Here is a 17,355-nt window from a genome sequence, read left to right as displayed (position 1 = left end):
ATCTCAGACAAATGCCGTGACATTTCGAAGGCTCGGCCTCTCTGCTGCTGTTTCAAAGTGCAGCAGAGCACAGGTAGAGTGGCTTCTGTCCTAATGCACTGAGACAACCCTGTGTGCTGCTATTTGATTTAAAAAACAACAAAGGCTGCCAAGGAGCCGGACCTTCATCAAGCACGGCAGCGTCTCTCAGAGGAGGGACGCTATAGAAAGCTTGATTTAATGTTTTCATTAGCTTGCATGTTGTATAATCTTTAATATTATAAAGTATAAACTCATCCCTGCTAGAAACCTTCCTTTCCATTTTAAAAGGGATGAGGTAATGAAAACAGAGCAGAAGTAAGGGAAAACTTGCCTTGAGCAACAAAGCAGCAGCACAAGACCACTCCTCCCTCAGCACACACACACAGCAAACACACACACACACACACACACACACACACACACACACAAAGTTCATAGGTGCAGGTGCTTTTCGTCCTGCTTGACTCTACAGGGTCAAATAATCAAGTACACACCTGACAGCCCAACACAATACTGCAGGAAGTGGAAGTAGATGATGTCATGTGCGCGCACACACACAGACACACACTGAGAGACGCAGAAACACGCTCTCATCTCATCTCTTATGTTTCCCCTGCTCTCCAGACACCGGAACCTGATAGGTGTTTATGAGAGGAGAGAATGTGAGAGAAAGCGAGAGCTTGTTGTTGTTCGTCCCTATAAAGCCGCTCTGTTGTTCCGAGGTCACGGCACCGAGTGTCCAAGACCCCCTGTCTGAAAGCTTTATACCTCTCCTCCACCTCCTCCTCTCATCCCGCTCTCCGCCCAAGGAGAGTATCCTGTGTCCCATCCCTCCATCACTGCAGAACCATTAAAACCACATTCCTCTACGCTGATTTCTACCTGCCTCTCCTATAAACTCTGTCTCATCCAGTTCTGTCCGTCTCTCATATTTTTTTGTATTTTGCAGGCCAGGTTGCACGAACTGCTGCAAAACATAGCTGACTGTTTTTTTTTGCTTTATTTAGCAATCTCACCACTGCTTAACATGATAAAAATGATGTCAGAGATAGAAGAAGGATTTTGATACAACGATGTGTCCACTCCAGGTTTAAAACAGGCCTTTTAACATACAGCTGGGATGTGTTTGACCATACAAGTGACACAAGAAGCAGCATTTAAGGTTGAATATTACGGCAATGACACTGATTTGTCTTTTCATTTTTACAGGACTTCTGACAATGATCGCTTGTGTACAGTCTAAATGATCACTGAAGGTCAGGATGACATGATATTAATATTGATATTTTTTACAGACAAGAAGAAATGATTCTAAATGTCAAATGTATGCAAACTGGTGGTGTCTTACTAGAAAACATATCCACAGTGAGTAAACGCCTATTAAATAATGAATGCACTAATTTCTTTTCTTCAAGCCTTTTGTATGCAGTTAGTCTATTTACAGTTTCCTTCCGTAGCCTTGGCTGCAGAAGACTGTTGAAGTGCACTTCCTGTTTTTGCACAGTCTCTTCATAATGAAACAAAAGAGTTACCTGTGGATTGTGTTGAAAATGCTGACGGTATATAACAACTTTCACCTCATTTCTACCTTTATGTCGCACTGCCCATTTTCCTGTATATCACCATTTTCATCTAATATCAAAAACACAGCTGCTCATTCGTTGATGCTGCATGTGCATGAATGTACTACGTTTTCTGTTGTTAGTCTGTGACTCATTGCTATAGCTGCTTTCTGTTCCAGGATGCTACTGAAAAGTGACTCCTTGATTAAATAACATGGCTGATAAACCCTGGGCCATGGTACGTTCATTTCTTAGAATCAGCCCTGTAGTTTCACAGCAGTATGATATTCACTGTGCTTACGTTAAGACCAGTGGTGGAGCGTATAAAGTCGAGGTAACAACACTGCAAAGGTCAGGCTAATTAAAAATAACCAGCCATCTCAGCTACCACTATCAAGACCTTCTCACTGTTTAACAGAACTTATGGCGGGTATATTTCAAGAATGCAAGAGCAATATTTTTCAGCAAGACTGCATACAAAACAAAAGCAAAAGTATGCAGTCAGGACATTCAACATGTTCACTTTGAACATTTCAGGCCTGCTATAATATCCCTATGGCAACCTAAAACTGACAGGGTTAAGTACATGCCACCCTTTCCTTACATTACTTATTTTGTTCTTATTATCATTTTAGTATGTTCAGATTTGATGCAATCTTGCAATAGCCAGCATGACTATGACAGAATGCTGGCTATTGCATGTGTCATTGTACTCTTGGACAAGGAAGTAAACCTTGAATCTACTGTAGGACAGAGATGGGAACCGCATACTGTTTGGGAAACAGTTTGATCTGGCATTTGAGACAATTCATAAATACAAAAAAGTAATTACTTTTTTCATCAGTGAAGAAAATAGTATGAAATATGTGCATATGCACATAGCATTTTCAAGACACATTGATTCTGTTGTAGAAGTAAAAGGCAAGCCAAGCTAGTTGGCTGAGTTAGTTTATGGGGACGTGCTCGCAGTGGTGAAAAAATTGGATGAGCTGCAAGGACAGATGCGGCTGGGTAACGTTCACGCTCATGGAGTTTGGATGTCCAACAAGCAGCTTTCACAGACCACATACTGATTGAGACAGTGTTGTGAGTCAGTTTGTCTGGAATAATTCATAGAGATGAAGGAAAACCTGAGGTGGAAACTCAGTGACAGCATGTGTGTGCTTTGGCCTTCATGGTGGACATTAGCAAGAACCTCTCAGAGCTGAAACTCAAGCTCCAGCAGCTTCTTGGCTCTCTGCTCTCACATGTGAAATCTTTTGAAGTGAAATTAAAACTGTGGCAGCTGTAAAGAGGAAGCACTACATTTTCCTGCTCTGCGAGAACTAAAGCTGCACTGTGCTGCTGGGTGTAAAAACTCCTTTGGGCGTTTAGAAAGCGATTTCAGGATGTGAAAAGCAAACAGAAGGAACTGAACATATTTGCTGTTCATGTGGAACCAGCTGATGTGCCTGATGACCAACAACAGGAAATCATTGAGCTGCAAAGCAAAGACCTGCTACTGAGAGCTGTTGACTTCTCATCATTCATCTTATTTTCCTTAACATAAAATCTAAAAATTGGGTCCTAAATTTCTTTCTGCCAAATTTGTGAAAATTTATTGGTAAAATCTGAAATAACCTTACCCCAGTGTTAGATTTGTGGCTCAATCTCACCGTCCAATCGTTCCAGTTTTTGCTTTTTCTTGCGAGGTACTTTTACACTCTTTCTCTACGTCTCTATATAGACTGTTCTCACAAACTGAACCAGGTCATACACAAGCACACACACATACAGTACAATGACTCACACGTGACGTAATGACATTGAAAACCTGGGGATGACGACTCTAATGCCTCATATCTAATTATTAAAAAAATGGAAAGCATCACAGACCAATGATGCTTTGAAAGGAGCTGAGTGTGACATCTGTCCCGTGGCTGTCTATTTTCTAGAACAGGAGGCTGTGTGTCACCCAGGTAACAGACTGAAGTGACATTGAACGGATGACCTGCCTGAGGGGGGGAGGAGGACATGGGACAAGGAGAAGTAATATGTGTGTGCAGTGGAGAGTGAGATCAAATCCATTATCCCACAAAAAAAGAGAGATTGTGCTGAATAGCCACACAGGCCCAACAAGAGAATAGATCCTGGTAGGCTGGTTATCCCCTGTGGACCGAAACACAGCAGCCACAGAGGGACTAACGTGTGATCTCAGCAGAGCTCACTACGTTAGTCTCTCGAAGCACCTGCGCGCTGTGCCTTTTCATGCTGGGAATTTTTTGCTACTGATGGTGCATTTCTCATTCGTCTGCATTAGCAGTGTATGAGATCCGATGAAATTTTAATGATCGCTTTGGGGAAATGGGGTCAGCAATGGAATCTGTTAAGTGGAAATATTAGAATAAGAAGCATGAGGAATCTACAACAACAGGATGCATTATGTTTGTACAGGAGAATACATGAAGAGCAACATTATAAACAATGGCATTTAAAGTGTGCAAGTGTTTTAAGTGTTGCACTTCCAAGAAAAACCAAAATCAAAGCAGGACAGGTTGAGTTATCATGACTTTAAGTAGCTAGTATGGTTAAGGCTCCAGAACTGCTGGATCCTATACTTCCCATAATGCAACTCAACAGCACCTGTCGTTAGATCCTTCCTGCATGGTATACACCCATGTCATTTCAACTTTAACTTCAACTTTGTGCCCGGTTTGTAATGCAGGCTGTGCTTTCTAAATAATAAATTAGTAGTCTTTGCTGACTTTGCTGTACACACAAGCTTCTACCTTTGAATTATTACAAAAAAACCAAAAACAAATACGTTCCAATTCAAAAGGAAGTTTCATTTCCATCTGAGCCTTGGAAACTTTCTCTATTGTCAGTGCAGTAAAGTGAGCATGACTTTTACTTCCAGAACATGAATAAATCTGTCATCCCAGACTTGATAAAGCTCCTACAGAGAAACAAAAGACATTTCACAACTGCTCCTAAAGCATGTGTAGTACTTCCTTAGGACCAGCCTGTGGGTGGCGTTCAAGTTCATTCAAATTAATAACATGTTTGCTCTCATTCATACTTTGAAGAAGTGGCAGCTTAATGTCTGATTATCTTTCTCTTTATCTGGCTGCAGTTAATAGCAGGCTAGATAGCTATTTAGCTGTATTTATATATTCAGTCCACTTCTCATTGGTACTCATCAGTAGATAGATTCTAGAGTCATAATGCAATGAAAAGAAATTAAATGCCACCTTTCATTCCATTCTTTCATTCACCTTTGTTATCTGTGTATTCTAGTATTCAGTGTAACCCATTCATTCATCTATCGAGACTATTCCCTTTAAATGTAACCCATCTGTGCTGTAATGTTACCTCCAGGACTTTTCCAGTGATGTACTTCTTGCAGCTCTCACACTGGATGCCAAACATGGCGTGGTAGTCCATCTCGCAGAAGGGGATTCCATCCCTGGTAGGACAACACAGGACAAGTCAGCATATCAGAGGCAGAGCAGAGCTTCAGATACACTTCACCTCATACAGGAGACAGCTCTGAGCCTCAGAATCCTTCATGCACCATGCCTGAGCTGACAGCACTCAGTGGTACTGAGGGAGGGTGGAGCTCCTGCTACAGACATCCAACTATCATGGCAAAATTATATTTCCATCATTTGTAAGCACTTCAAAGTAAATACAAAGCTGCTGGTTAGTGCTATAATAAATCCATATCATTGCACAATACAAGTTGGTAATGCAATGTTTTTACCTAGCAATTTTTGAAAAATGTTGATTCAATCTGTCAAAATATTGTCCAGATACTGTTTGTGCTAATTAGAGTTTTGGCCAAAGGAAAAATGATACATTGGTTTCTTAGCATGTCTGCACAGCTTCTACTCTATTTCTGCTCCAGTTCAACAGTACCGCATTAGTCCCTCAGAATATGAAACTGTGATAGACAGCAAAATTGTTATTTTCTATAAATTTCCAGACTTTATTTATATACTGTACAGGTAGCACTTTTCAAAACAACGTTACACAACTACCTGCAAAATGTAAATGGTGTAAATCAGAACTCCACTCTCTGTGAAATCTATAAAGAAAAACCACATATCTACACTGTGAACTTGAAAAGTGATAGGGGATCAATTTTCTCTGAGCTCATCAACAAGAACAACTCGTGGATCTTGTTTGCTACCACTGACTGGTTAACCAACCCTCCAGTTCCATTATCCTCACAAACAGGTTCTAGCAGCAAAGGAATCTAGTTTGCATCTTTTTTAATGAGATTCAAGGCATGAGATACACTCCACAATGCCGGACAAAACAGCATCATCATCACAGTCTTCTAGAACTGTAGCCATGGCACAATTTAATCCCATTAATAAAAGGAAGAATTTATCTCCAATCTCAATTCATCCACCTGTTGCCTTGGTGTTTTACCTGCTAGCTTCTCTAAAATAGTTTTGAGCAGCATTTGGCATTTTCTAAAAGGCTTTGTAAACTGCAGTCATTTGCCTGTTCTAAAGAAGAACAGTCTTGATGCTAATGCACTAAAGAACTATCGGCCTACATCAAACCTGCTATTTTTTGGTAAAGTCATTGAAAACAACTTAGTAATTTTTTGTTTTCACAACTTTAAATCAGGATTTTGGCACTATCATAGCACTGAGAAATAAACATACCAAATGTCATTTGCCTGAACAATGACTCAAGCAAACTCTGTTTAAGTATTGTTGGATCTAAGTGCTGCCTAGATTTGTAGTGTGGACCATACAAATCTATTGTTAAGATTAGAAAGCTGCATGGGACTCTCTTGGACTATGTTGTGGTTCAAGTCACATCTCCATGCAAGAAAGTACTCTGTATCCATTGGTAACTTTGTGTCCGAGCAGGTGGCCATGATCCTGTGGGATTCCGCAAGGGTCCATCTTGGGACCTCTCATGTTCAACCTCTATATGCTTCCTTTATGCCAAATTGGATCTTTGTGTAACTACATTAAAATAATAAGTGACTAGATGAAGCTGGATTTCCTTAAAATAAATACAGATAAGACCTAGATAATTGTATTTAGAGCACAGAGAGAAAGACAGGATGTGTTTGTTTATTTTTTATTGCACTCAATTAAAATTGACTTTTACATTTTTTTTGCATTGTTTGCGAGTACTTTTGCACTTTAGCAGAAATCTCTCACCTGTGCTGTATTTTTTTACCCTGTAAAGCACATTGAACTCCCCTTGTGTATGAAATGTTCTACAAATAAAGTTGGCCTGCCTTGCCATTAGCGGGGAAAGACTCAAAGAATCTTTGAGCAAAGAATTGTAGCGAACAAATAAAGATTATAGGTTTTGATGCATTAAAGGTTTTGTGACATCCAACATATACACTTGATATAGGGGTCATAGCACAAATGAAGAAGTGTAGGTTTGCACTGTATTTCAAAGGCCAGTGTGACTTACTTGCTGATGTACTCTGCATTGAGAACCTTGTTGCAGACTTTACATTTGAAGCAGCCCAGGTGCCAGTGCTTGTCCAGTGCTACAAGAGACTGTTCATTCTTAAACTCCTTCCCACAGCCACAGCAGTCTGAACAGACGACAACAAGATGAAGGTTGAGATTAGCTGATGTTTGATGAAGAATAATACTGAAGTTGACTTTCCTTTTTCAGTAGTTTGGTTTCATTGAGCAAAAGGATGAAAAAAACATTGGACATTTTGGATTCCTGAGAGTGGACTGAGTGGAATGACTTAACACAATTTAAGAAAATGCCAAGGAGAAAATTTTGATAATAATGTAACAAATCATAGTTTGCAGGGTGCAGACTGCATGATCTATGCTTTAGAGTGACAAGTCACAGAGAGACAGACATAAACAAAACACTGACTGTGGACAGCCTGTATGGGTGCAGGGCTGTTGGCAGGGAGAGGCTGGGTACACTTTTGGCAGATACACTCCTTCCCATTAAATGTCACTCGGTCGCCGGCCGGGAATGGCTGTCTGGAAACAAACACAAAACAGAAAGAACATCAGAAAAGGGCAGTGACTGATATGGTTTGTGAATCCCAAAGCTTGCAAATCCATTCTAAGGCTCCGGAACAAGGCTTGGCTTAAGGCAGGGTGGGGAAGTTTTCACTGCAGACATATTAATAAAATCTTCCCAGACACGAGTGAGTTCTCTGATCTAACACATGAAGTAAAAACAATAATAATATACTGATGGTTAGATGTGGTCAGGGAGGAGGCTCCTTTTTATCACAAAGCAGTAACAGTAGCACTGGTGTGACATATTGAGCAGGGCCATAGTGAGGATTTTGGAAGCATTCAGAGGCTCTGAGCTGTCATGAGTCTTTATTATTTTTTGGTTACTTTTGTTTTGTTCAGACAATTTTTGAGTTTATGAGAATAAGCCTGAAATCACCAATCATTTGTAGTTTGTGTGAAAATAAACTCCTAAGGTTGTTAAAACTGCTCTGTGTGAAACAATAAATTATCATGGGCTCTTCACCAGGTGGCTAAACAGTGAAAACAGCTGGAAGGTCTGATTTCTTCTGAGAATTTGTCAACCATGGTACTTAACCTTTTTTGAGTATTTAGAACCAGTTGTTATTTCAATTTGTTTAGCCTGTGTTGTACAATGAGAAAACTGCAAGTATCACAAAGCTTCTTTAAGAGATTGTGCAGAGTTGTAAATAACAGCATCATCTGCATAAAAGTAGATATTTGCATGTTGTCCAACATCCGACTTCCAAATTTCTGTCAACAGTTTTTGTTTGGCTCTTTCCTGCAATGTCCCAGTGCACCACCAGCTCTATAAAGAAATAGTTTTTCCCAGTTTGATGTGGAAGAACTTGACTGGCTTAAATAGAGCAGTGACCCTAACTCCACCTAACACCTTTGGAATGAACTGCGAGCCATCAAGTCGCCATCAAGACATACATGAAGAGTTAATTAGGACATTAAGAGCGTATCTTTTTATGAGAGAAATGTATCCACTTTTCGTTACGGGTTAAAGCTTTCTTGGATGCACCTCTTCATCTAGTAGAAAAAGTGCTTCAGGCACGTTTACAGTGGACTCGACATTAAGACATGGAAGCTGTTGCTAAGAAATCAGATCAGTTCATTAATTTAAAACATTTTCATTCTCAGGCCAAAATCCCTTTAGAGACGAGTGCCATTATACTGTGAAGAGGGACATTACAAAGACAGTAAAACAACGTTAATGTCTCCTGGCTGTTTGTATGTGCTGCACTAACACAGCTGAGTGTCAAGTACTGAAGGAATGATGATTCCTTGGCAGAGCAGGACTCTGACTTTCTGCCACGTGCTGTTTCCTAAAGCTCGGAAATGTGATATTAGAGCTGCTGTCACACTGTCACAGCCAGCTACTGAGAGAAAAATACAGGCAGGCAGACTGGGAGAGGCTGGGATTATAGGTTACTCATGAATAAACAGTCACAAAGTTTCTGTTTCTAAGGATGATATCCTGAGTCTTTAAGTCTATTCTAAAGTTTAACTTACAGCATAAAGTTTTGCCTGTCCCTTCATGTGTCCATATTCATTACTGCTTTTTTATGTAATGTAAACATCTGTCTTTAAAAAAGTTATTTTTTCTAAAACTGTGAAATCTAAACCGATGGCGAAATTTTATATGCACATTCCTTGCAACCAGATAATGAATCCTAATCACTTCTGTGATCACCTGACTTTTCCTCTAGCACCACCGTGAGGTTGACATTTATGGTAAAGAGTGAAATGTCTCGACAATTATTGGATGGATTGATATGAAATTAGGTACAGACATTCATGCCCACCTCAGGATGAATTGGAATCATATTGATGATCCCTTTTAATCTAGAGCCACATCCAAATTGTAATGTTTCAAAAGGTGTTCATGACCAAACACCTGCAAAACAATATACCCTCAGCTGAATTATGTGTTTGAAGGTGATAAACGTTACGTGCTGGACATCATGCTAAAGTTAGCATTTAGCTCAAAACAGCTCTCAGAGCTGCTGGCATGGCTCGAGATTCTTTGTCTTGTTTAGAAAAAACAAAACAAAGATTCACCTTCTGGTCTCTTTAATCATGACTAAACATGCAGCAGCTACAGTTACTTGCATGCTGATGCTTTATACAGCAGAACACATGAAACAAGCAATATTCTACTGTGCCTTGTTATATGAGAAGTTAATTTCATTCACTTTTTTTTATTTAAGTATTTAATTGAAACTGAGCCCATTTGTTTGGAATTTTCTCTGTTTGCATCAGTCTATCAGTGTTGATGAATGTGTGATCTGACACCACTGACTCCTCGGTTGCTATGGGCACGAACGGAAAATAAATCATGGTGGGGTCATCATCACCCCTATAATCCTCCTGAGCACCTGTAGAACAACCTCAAAATGAAGCTGTATCACCCAGACAGTGAGTGTGAAAAGCAGAGCTAGATCACCCTCGATGAATTACTGATGATTAATAAGCACTGTGACCCAAGCACAGCTGAGTTTGAACTCTTATCTCAAGCAGCATTTGCTCTCTTTCTCCCAGCTCTATTTTTATATTCTGCACAATAAGCCTGTGTGTTTTGCCCCCACAAAAGCGATATTTGTTGTGAGAGGAGCACAGGAGTTTGATGATCACATTACAAAACCTCAAATGCCACACTGGAACATTCTGATCTCAGGTTCAGCATACGCGGTGTGATAGCATGGACACACACACACACACACACGCTCATACTCACAGAAAACCCACCCCCCCAGTTCAAAAGACACTCAATGCTAGCTGTGGGAATGAGCTAAGTGGCCGCACTGACTGACCATGCACTTAGAATTCCTGCAACCGAGAGAGAGGCTCCCATTACCTTCCTAGGCATGAGACACAACACTGGTCATACACACACACACACACACACTCAAATACACAGCATACACATGGCTGGAAACAGGTGAAGATGGCTGTGACTCACAGTGGCACGTGTCTTCATGTGCTTTCCTATATTTATCCAAATATGTGTATTGTAGTTTTATGCACTAGTAAATGACACCTCCAGCAGAGGGGCCTTGCTATTGGGGCTGTGTGTAAAAGAAACACACTGCCGGTGCGATATCTGCCTCTGAATGGGTGCTTTTGTATTTTGATTTTCACCTTTATTAGTCATGGACGGGGAGGGGTCAGGCACACTGCTAATGACGATAGCATCATTTTTGCATAACAGCAACCCCGTTCACCGTATTCATGAGGTGAGGACGTTTGCTCAGTTATCATGGCATTGCACTGAGCACTCTGAGCACTTTAGGGGCTTCTCATTAATGTTGGCTTGCAGGTTTAGGTTCAAAGTAGCTGGGAAGTTTATCTGCTTAGTGAATCTGCTACTTTTCAATCAATGTTTCTTCCACTTCAGGAGGGCATCGAGTCTTGTTGGCCACAACTCAAGACTTTGAGATGTCACAGCTCACTGCCATTAAAGTCAAACGGAACTTGCTCATCTTGCAGGGAAACAACTGAAGAAGGAACCAGATCATACGTGCATTAAACATGACCCTACTTCCCAGGTTTCTTACTTGCAGGAGGCGCAGACGAAGCAGCGGGGGTGGTAGGTCTTGCCCAGGGCGGACACCACCTCCCCCTCGATGAAGTCTTGGCAGCTGAAGCAGCGAGTCCCGTACATTCGCTGGTAGTCCAGAGTACAGATGTATTCACCCTGCCGCACGAAGAAGCCTCCCTGGGCCAGTTCACAACCACACACTGCAATAAGGGAGGGATGGGGGGAAGGGCAGGAGGGGATGAATGGGAAGAAGAGCAGAGCGAGACGGATTAGGCAAAATTGATAACTGAACACATATAAAAGCAAAACCTTTACATATACAATGCTTCCCCTGCAACATGGATGGCTTCAAGCAAAGTCCAAAACCAAAGCCATTGTGCAAACAAGCAGCAGGTTTGCTGTCCCCTTTTTCCTGGTTATGTCTTTTCTCAATACAGCTAACAGGTTTATTTTGTTTACTTTGTTTTGTTATTTTTTTATGTTTTTAGTACCAAAAGCAGTGTGGCTTTAGGGAAGGCAACTCAAACTGATCCCATAAAGGGCCGTGTGGCTGCACATTTTCCGAGGAGGAGCGCAGCAGGCTGGAATCAATTAATCAGCTGATCTCAGTCTTCAGCTGATAACTAAGTGATCCCTTGATGTTGATTGGTCGGCCTGGTGTGCTCCTCCTCGGTTGGAATGAAAACCTGCAGCCACACGGCCCTTTATGGAATCAGTTTGACATGCCTGCTTTAGGGATTTCAAGGTCGGTCACTCCACCACTTCGGTCCAAACTGAAATACCTCCACAACTGAACTCTGAGGATCCCCTGACTTTCCCTCCAGCGCCACCATGAGGCTGATACCTTTGATTTGTGTGAGTCTCTTAGACTTGTGGTAATATTGTTTGTTACTATCTAAAACAAAAACAGCTATAATGCTCTGTTTATTGATTAAGTAATTTGTTAGATTTGTTTCGTCTATACACTGCATCTATACTACACATTATCTAAATATGTTTTAGATATTGATTATTTGAAGTGCTGTACAATACTATGGTATATCATATTATACTTTACTATACTAAACTACACTGTACTATATCATATTACACTATTTTATATACTATATTATATTACACTGCACTATATGATACTATACTACACTATATAAGGTATATATAAAAACACACACATAGACGGACACGCCTTTTTACGGGCATTCATTTGAAAAGCAGTAAGAAGAGACATTGTGGTGAGCAGAGCCTGATTGTATCCTCCAATTGCTTTAAGAGCCAATAACATCCCACTGTCAGAATGTGTGTGTCTAAACATTGCTCTTTGCCTGTTTGTGTGACTCCTCACAATACATGACAGGAAGTCCAAATCGCCATCTACTCTCTTGCACACACAGTGATTACACCGTAACCATGGCAACCACATGACATCACAGGCCAGCCACATACTCAGGGGGAAACCTCGCTCTATTTTTCCACTCCTTTAGCAAAAACAATACCCCGCCTTTCTTTTCCCTCCATTCTTTCTTTCTGGAAAGAACGACAGGAAAGACGAATGAGAGATGTTTGTGCTGGTTGGTGTCGCGCCCCCGGACGGCTCACTGAACTTATAACACATGCGCACACTCGCAGGCTCGTGTGAAAGTATGAAGTCAGGCACATTTGTGTTATGTGGTGAGATCACACACTCACACACACACACGTACCCTTGCAGGAATGTTAGAGGGTATGAGGAGACACATGTACAAAACGTAGATGAAATCACACACACTCAAAAACACATACTATAAAAACTCACACATATTCTACAGAATAGGCTCGACACACCCAGGAACAGCTGGAGTGGTGCTGGTGGGTTTCCCAGCTCTCATTAGGGTCTCGGTGGAAACCGATGTCCATGATGCTGTACATGACAGCTCAAACACAAAGTTCCAAGCAGCAGTCCGACAGAGGCCAAGTTTCTGCCCAGTTTTTTCAAGCCTAAAAAGGTTTCTTGCTTATATCTAGTTATACGTAATCATGCAAACAGCAGCCCAACTGCTACATATGTAACATGCACCGTACCGCATCCAGGCTAGCAGCTCTGAAAGAGTCTACAAATGCATAGCGGCGCTTTGAGCTAAATGCTAACACCAGCATGTGAACCCACTGCCCCAACCCCCTCCAAAAAAACTACACTGTCACTGTTATGAGTGTCTATGTGAATGTTTCCACACTGGTTTGGGTTTTTCCTGCCGTTGCCATGTGTGGTACAACTTGTTATTAGGCCTGTGTTGCCTTCAAGTACATCCTGCTAAACTCCTCCATCCTTCTCTCTCTGTTTGTGGTGTTCGTGTTTAGCTAGCACTTCTTTACGAATCAGGCCACAGTTATTCACTTGCGCCAGTCCAAAATAAAACCCAGCTCAGCTGTCAAAAAATACCCATAGACTTCCATTAGCTGGGAGTCACAGCCATTGCTGCGCCTGAAGCTGCTGACTGTCTTCGTAAGCATGAAAAACGTATAAAGTTCCCACTGTTTTCAGGACACCTGCATGCACCATTCCCTTTCACTTCACGCAGTATATTTGTGTTATCATGGACCAGGTTCAGTGAAGATAAACACCAATATCTGATTTATTTCACTTATAATGGTTGCACTTTGTTGTTGTCAGTACATAAAAGTTGGGGTTAAGGTGTGGGGGTTTTGCAGCTTTTAATATTCGCTTGTGGTGGAGCTCAAGTTTGGCCTTACAGAGAGAAATTTAAAATGGACTCAGAACGTGGTCTGACATACAACACACTGATGTGGAAATAGCAAGGTTTGCAATGTTTGTCTAAATTCCCATACACTAAATAGAAACTTCAACACTTCCCTATTAGTTGCGTAACAATCCAACTCTCCCACCCTTTTATCCCCTTGTAAAAACTTTGACCAACATGTTGGACAATCTTTGTACCATTTCACTTTTTTTTTTTTTTTATCAAGCCCTCACAGGGGTTACAGCATGCTAATAAAACAACCACAACAATACGAGCAGGAATGTTTTCTCAGGAAGTGGATGACATACTTTCCAGCGGCTGCTACCGGCTCTCTTACATCCGGTTCAGATGTCTGGCTGTCTCGAATGAGATAATGTTCTGGGCTGATGGGGGTAAACACCAGCAGAATGGAAAGCTGGATGGATGGATGGATGGATGGACGGATGGGATAAGTACAGCCAGAAAAAAGGGGGGTTCCTAAGAGCTCTTTCATCATTGTCTGATACAAAGAAGCCATTTCTGGTGCTACATAGAGCTCTTTTGATAACACCATGGCTTTATACTACAACACTGTTTTGTTTTAGGTTTAAACAGGTGTGTAATTTATCTGGCTTATATATCAGAGCCATAACCTTGAGACTTGGAATTAAGGGACTTGATGTTTGATTTAAAAGCACTGTCAAGTTCTGACTTGGTAAAATCTCTGACCAATTAAAAAATAATAATATATATACTGTATGTACACATGACAGTGACAGATTCAGCCAGTCTCAAACACTGCACTTGAGACTTGTCTTGAATTGAATGACTTCAGAATGAGAATTGAGACTTGAATTTGTCTCGAATAACTTGAGACTTGTTCTCACCGGCACATGATTTGACTTGAACTTTCATTGAACGATCTGAAATGTTTCTCACAGACTTGATACTTGATTTGGACTCCTTGAAAGACTTGAGATTTCACTTGAGACTCATCTTGAATGACCTGGGACTTGACTTGAATGGCTCTGACAGACTTCAGAACAGACCTGTAAATGACTTGAGACTTGACTTTGACTTTGACTTGAGATTTGCCCCAACAGAATCGCTCTGCTGCACAGAAATGCAACGTAGAAGCGATGGAGACAGAAAACCTCACTCAGAGGCCTGGTTGCAGCTTCCCATCAGCTCATCTTTCAATCCCTGTATATTTATACTTGCGCTGCCAGTTGGCACATGGACTCCTCTTCTTACTGTATTATAACTTAGTTGCTTAAGCAGCTCAGCAGCCGAGCCCATACGAGCTCAAGTTGGATCATTCATCATTCATAGAGCTAACGCTACCAGAAAGTGCATATGTATAGTGCAGAACAAGGCAAAGTTACTGGCAAAACAGCTTCTAATGCAGATTAAAAAGTATGTCTGAGTGCATTACATAAGTGAGAGGGAGACAGAAGATGCTCTTTCAGTTTTGTCTGTCATCCCTAATGGAAACCGCCAAAGCTGTCTGCCTCTCATCCCTTTCTTGCAGCTCGCATATCTCCTATCTGTCATTCCTTAATCCCTCATTCACGTGGGACGTGTTAAAAGGCAGGGGGAAGCTGAAGAAATGAAGCAGAGTCAGATGTGGAAGTCAGTAAATCGGGTTTAATTGAGCGGGGACCGGAGTTTGCTTTCGTTCGCTTTGACAGAAATAGTCCAACAGCTTACTGCGACCAGAGGAAACGGTAAAAGACAGACTCCAGTCAATAGCAGAGTAGAGAGCGGTAAACGTCAGTAGAAAAGAAATGCAAGATATCCCTCCTTTTTTGGTTTTAATTGAGGGTTTTATTGTTTTCCACCCTCACCAGAAAACAACTGCATCTGCATTAACCATGCAAAACAAATACAAGTATCAGAATCAGCCTTGAACTCCACTTAACTCAACTGAATGTTATGGTCAAGCTGCGATTTCATTATTTTGAAAATTCCATCTCCATGACTACAGAGGGTGTGTGTGGTTTATGCGTGTGTGTGTGTGTGTGTGTGTGTGTGTGTGCTCTCCCTGCTCTCGGATGAGATCATGACGCAGCTAATTAGCCGTTTTGTCCTGAGACTCAACTGAGGAGAACAGAATGTGTCGGGCTACACGCCTGCAGCGAGATAAAACGTAGACGAATCACGGGGTGGGGTGGGGGGGGGGGGGGGGGGCGGTCTGACCTTTTGAACTCTGGGTGTGTGGTGATAGGAGTAGGTGTCAGTGTGAGTTGAGGGGGCTCTCTAAGGGCACCGTATCTCATGATTTTCTGCAACAACTCAATCCAGTTGCGTGGAGATGATGTGAACGTCAGCACTGGCAAAACCTTGAAAAAATAAAGCATCACATCCACTGCGCTCTGGCAGAATTACACGCAGCAACAGCGCTAACAGGAACACTTGTGCTTCTCAGGTTGCCATTGTGAAGAAGGTATAAAGGTTACACTAAAGCAGGCACTTAGTTACAACATTTTCCAAGGCTGAAAGATAGATTACTCAACAGGAAACTGATTATAACATCTCTAAAGGCTTATCTCATGCACTGCGAAGCCACTTACATAACGCGAATGTACGCAGAGGCTCTCGGGTGGAATTCAATGTGCTGTTGAATCTGCTTCCTCTGCGCTGCCTGTTCTTCTTCTCCTTCAACTCAGCATGCAGAATAAGTGGAGTGGATGGATGCGCAACAAACGTGCCCCGTTGTGATTTGTAAATAAAATATGGTGCGCCTGTTTTACTCGTGTACAAACAACGTCTAGAGAGAGAAAAGTAACGGATTCAGTTGTCTGGACATGATGCAAGCAATCGAGTTGAAACCAGAGATACTTATCAAACCTAAATGCAAACAAAATGGGTGGATTTAAAGCCACACTGAGCAAAATGTTTATGCGAACAACTAATGAAATTAATTAGAGTTGTCACACATCTCTGCAATTTCCAGCAGCAGTGGAGAGCATTTAGCATATTTAGCAACAAAAATAGCAACTAGCTTGTAAAGAAAGTGGAGCATTTAGCAGCTAAGGAGCCACATATTTATCTCAGGAGTTGGTGGTGACCAAACATAGCCAAAAAGAGTGTGAATATTGGACTTTAGGGAATCACTAGAAACAAGACACCAAATTAATGCTAATGTTGCTCTGCCAACCAGTCACGTCAAAAGTGTGTCATACACCCGCCCGGGCGACACGCTGCTCCATCATGTCTGTGTCACGTTTTGAAAATGCCTTCTCCATTCTGCAGTCAATTTAGCAATAAGAAATATAGGCTACATCATCCAGCTGCACTTTAAAAATAAAGCTTGGACTTTTCACGTGCAGGCAAAGGTGAAGGTGAAGATAAATGGCCTCATCCAGTTCAGCCTGAGCTTCAGTTTGGAGAAATAAAACATCCAGGCATATCTGAGAGAGCCTGTCTGGAGACACTGTTGACAGACATCGTATGGCGTCACATAAAATATACGCTACACGATGTGCTGTGTCCTTCCATGAGTGTGACCTTGACGCTATCTCACGTTTCACAAC

General features: G+C 41.5%; 1 protein-coding gene across 7 annotated transcripts in view; it reads right to left on the bottom strand.

The window, feature by feature from the left end:
- The window catches only part of ablim2 (actin binding LIM protein family, member 2), an 89,347-nt gene that overhangs the window by 33,118 nt on the left and 38,874 nt on the right, over window positions 1-17,355 (bottom strand). For all 7 annotated transcript variants that reach the window (XM_041964633.1, XM_041964632.1, XM_041964635.1 and 4 more), the window contains exons 3-6: window positions 11,122-11,305; window positions 7,443-7,555; window positions 7,017-7,143; window positions 4,935-5,028 (exon numbers count right to left, since the gene is read on the bottom strand). In XM_041964633.1, coding sequence (XP_041820567.1) covers window positions 4,935-5,028; window positions 7,017-7,143; window positions 7,443-7,555; window positions 11,122-11,305 — 518 coding nt within the window. The remainder of the gene's footprint in view (window positions 1-4,934; window positions 5,029-7,016; window positions 7,144-7,442; window positions 7,556-11,121; window positions 11,306-17,355) is intronic.

This window comes from Chelmon rostratus, chromosome 23 (assembly GCF_017976325.1).
Source record: "Chelmon rostratus isolate fCheRos1 chromosome 23, fCheRos1.pri, whole genome shotgun sequence".
Lineage (NCBI taxonomy): Eukaryota > Metazoa > Chordata > Actinopteri > Chaetodontiformes > Chaetodontidae > Chelmon > Chelmon rostratus.
This window is presented reverse-complemented; position numbering and strand designations above follow the sequence as displayed.